The sequence below is a fragment of the Penaeus monodon genome, unplaced genomic scaffold (assembly GCF_015228065.2).
Source record: "Penaeus monodon isolate SGIC_2016 unplaced genomic scaffold, NSTDA_Pmon_1 PmonScaffold_4470, whole genome shotgun sequence".
Taxonomy (NCBI): Eukaryota; Metazoa; Arthropoda; class Malacostraca; order Decapoda; family Penaeidae; genus Penaeus; species Penaeus monodon.
In genome coordinates, this window is record NW_023659298.1 from 18,799 (window position 1) to 21,652 (window position 2,854).

The 2,854-nt window shown below is 37.5% G+C and overlaps 1 protein-coding gene across 1 annotated transcript; it reads right to left on the reverse strand.

Moving 5' to 3' along the window:
• Positions 1-1,366: 1,366 nt before the first annotated feature.
• On the reverse strand, positions 1,367-2,796 carry LOC119570928 (mitochondrial ribonuclease P protein 1 homolog). Its single transcript, XM_037918469.1, has 3 exons — positions 2,675-2,796; positions 1,821-1,900; positions 1,367-1,539 (listed from the first exon to the last, which is right to left on the reverse strand). The coding sequence occupies exons 1-3, from the start codon at positions 2,794-2,796 to the stop codon at positions 1,385-1,387; spliced, it is 357 nt and encodes a 118-aa protein (XP_037774397.1). The 3' UTR covers positions 1,367-1,384.
• Positions 2,797-2,854: the final 58 nt, after the last annotated feature.

Consider the following 2,854-nt stretch of genomic DNA (forward strand, 5'->3'; position numbering starts at 1 on the left):
TTTTCTTTCTTTTTTTTTCTTTTTTCTTTTTTTTAGATGATCACAACGATGAAGTGTACATATATATGTACATATGAAAGTAAGTGAGAGAGAGAGATTGTGGGTGTGTGTGTTGTGTATGTGTGTGTGGGGGGTGATGTGCACGTGCATGTGTGTGTGTATGTATGTAGGTTGTGGGCCGTAGTTGTAGGTCAAATAACTACTCGCAGCCAAAAAAAAAAATGTTTGCAGTTAACTATGGAAAATGCTTGTGAGATTTTAGTGAAAGATGTCACAAATGCATGACTGAATGCCATGGGGTATTCTTCCTCGTGGACATTAGAGTTTTAGCAATAAAATAATTGTATAGAACATAACTTGAAGTGGTATTTTTAATCACTTTTTTCCAAAAGATGACCACATCCCCTCAGTTTACTGACTGGCAGAGCCTCTCCGCAGCACAACTGCCAAAGTCAAATGGAGCTTTCACATGAGCAGACAGCAACTGAATGACATTCTTATTACCACAAAAATAAAAAAACTATGCATCTCACAGGACTTAACATGCATGCAAATCCCTTGTGCAAGAGGATTAATACCATAGCTAATGACATATCTTTTGTTTACATTCTCTAGGGTTTCTTTAGTGTCTCACAAAGTAACCTAAATCTATTATCAGAATCAATCTCCTGTCAAAGATTCTTTGAGCATTAAAAAACCAAAATAAAGACATTAAAGAGAAAAAACAAAAAATACTCAAGAAGAAATATCTAAGAAAAAAAAATATAAATAAAGATATATATTGAAGAAAAAATCTGAAATTCCCTCCATTTTATCAGACTTCGAGGGGAGATGGCACTCTAGCCTCTCACTATCACAATATAATCGAGGTTATACTGGAATTCCCTTCAAAATCTACTATTACATCCAGTGGTCCCAAAAATTATTAACACAATTTTCCTTGTTTCTTTCCCTCTTTTTTTAATCTGAAATCTAAATCCTTATAAAATTATGAAAACATAAAGAGGAAAAATGTAAGGTCATCACTCAACAAATAATATTCAAATAATATAGTAATATTCAAATAAATATATACTGTAAAAAAATATATATATAAAAAAAAAAAAATAATGTGTATCAGTACAAGCTACTAATGCAGAAAAACAAATTAAGCAGAAAAAGTTGAACAAGTGTTCAACAAAAATGTGTCATTTTTTAATGCCCTTTCCCGAATGTTTCTTACTGGCTTATGTCTTTGTACATTTGTGAGGAAAAAAGAGAGATATTTGGTCTTGGAAATATCACAGGTACTGTACTTCATGACATTTAAAGAGATGCACATAACAAAAACTAAAAACAAATCATCCACATATAACAAAAGACTAAAAACAAAACATTCAGCTACCTACCTCATCCGTGGTGCGTAATTAGTACGGTAAGGGCTTCTTTTTCCTGTATCCAACTCCATCCTCCTGTGCAACATAGCCTCCATATCCTCTTGACTTAAAGCAGGCCGCAATTTTCTACGTGGGACATGTCGCAGAGCATAATGCCAGTCACCTAAAAATTTTTCAAAGCTTGTCAAAAATGTTTCAAAGCACATATGAATTTATTGTTGCCATTTCAACATGTATTTCATCTACTCATCTCTTCCCCTTCCTCTCACACTTTCCACCATTTCCTTGTCTATTTCCCATTCTCCATTTCTCCCTCTCCCTCACCTCTACATTCACTTCTACTTCCTCATCCTTCTCCCTTTCCAAGCTTATCCTTCTCTTTCTCCCCTCTCTCTCCTCCAAAGGCCAAATCCAATGCAAAGTAACAAGCCCCAGAGCACTCACCTGTATGCTTAATATCCAGCAAGATACTAACTATCTGGTTGAGCGTCAGACACTTGCCTCCAATACCCCACTCCAAGTACCTGGTGGCGACAAGGAAGGGGCTCTTGCATTATTTCCATCTCAATAAACAAGGGTGGAATGTACCATCTGTGAGCCATGCCTGGAAGAGCACCGGCTCCAGGGAAGCATTATTTTTAAGCTCAGGATCCTATTCTTGCCCACCATGACCAGCAGCACAGAGTGTTATAATGTTACTTTTTAACCTGCCTACAGAGATGACATGGAGTTTACTTAATGAAAACAGTCTATCATCCAACATAGCAAATGACAAATATAGATTTCAGAAAATGGCAAACAAGCAAAACACACTAAGCATAATATCATTGCAAAGAAGAAGCAAGGATCTTGGTGCAAGCCTACATGCCATACATCCAGGAAAGTCACCACTCAAGTAGGTCTAACCCTAGTGTTACTATTACAGTTACTGATACTGATACTATTAATACTACTACTACAACTACTACTACTACTACTACTATTAATGCTACTGCTACTATACTACTACTTTTACTACTGCTACTACTACTGCTACCACTACAAATATGTTTTTATTATTCAATGTTCATTTTCAAATTTCAAACTAATTTTGATTGATCATATTGATAATGACAGTGAGGTGATGGTGACGTGGGATGACGGTGATAGTGACGGTGACGGTGACGGTGACAATGACGGTAACAATGACAGTGATGGTGACGGCAACAGTGACAGTAACAGTGACGGCAATGGTGATGGTGATGGTGACAGTGATGAAGATGCTAACGACAACAATGACAATGTTGATCAAGGCCTACCTATCAAGTGGCAGTTTCTGCATTCGTATGCCTTCCCTCTTGGCCTTGGCTAGAGTCACTGGCTCATTCTCCCCTGTGCCACATGCCCCCCACATTACACACATGTGGTCATATGTGGTCATCTCTTCACGGCAGTGTGGGTCAAACCAGCTTGTCTTAGGAATCGGTCCAGGCCTTAGT

Coding starts and splice junctions, on each gene's coding strand:
- LOC119570928 (XM_037918469.1), bottom strand. CDS start 2,796: ATGACCACATATGACCACATGTGTGTAATGTGGGGGGCATGTGGCACA. Junction 1,901..2,674: donor CAGAAACTGCCACTTGATAG/GTAGGCCTTGAT, acceptor TGTCGCCACCAG/GTACTTGGAGTGGGGTATTG. Junction 1,540..1,820: donor GCTGGATATTAAGCATACAG/GTGAGTGCTCTG, acceptor AAAAATTTTTAG/GTGACTGGCATTATGCTCTG.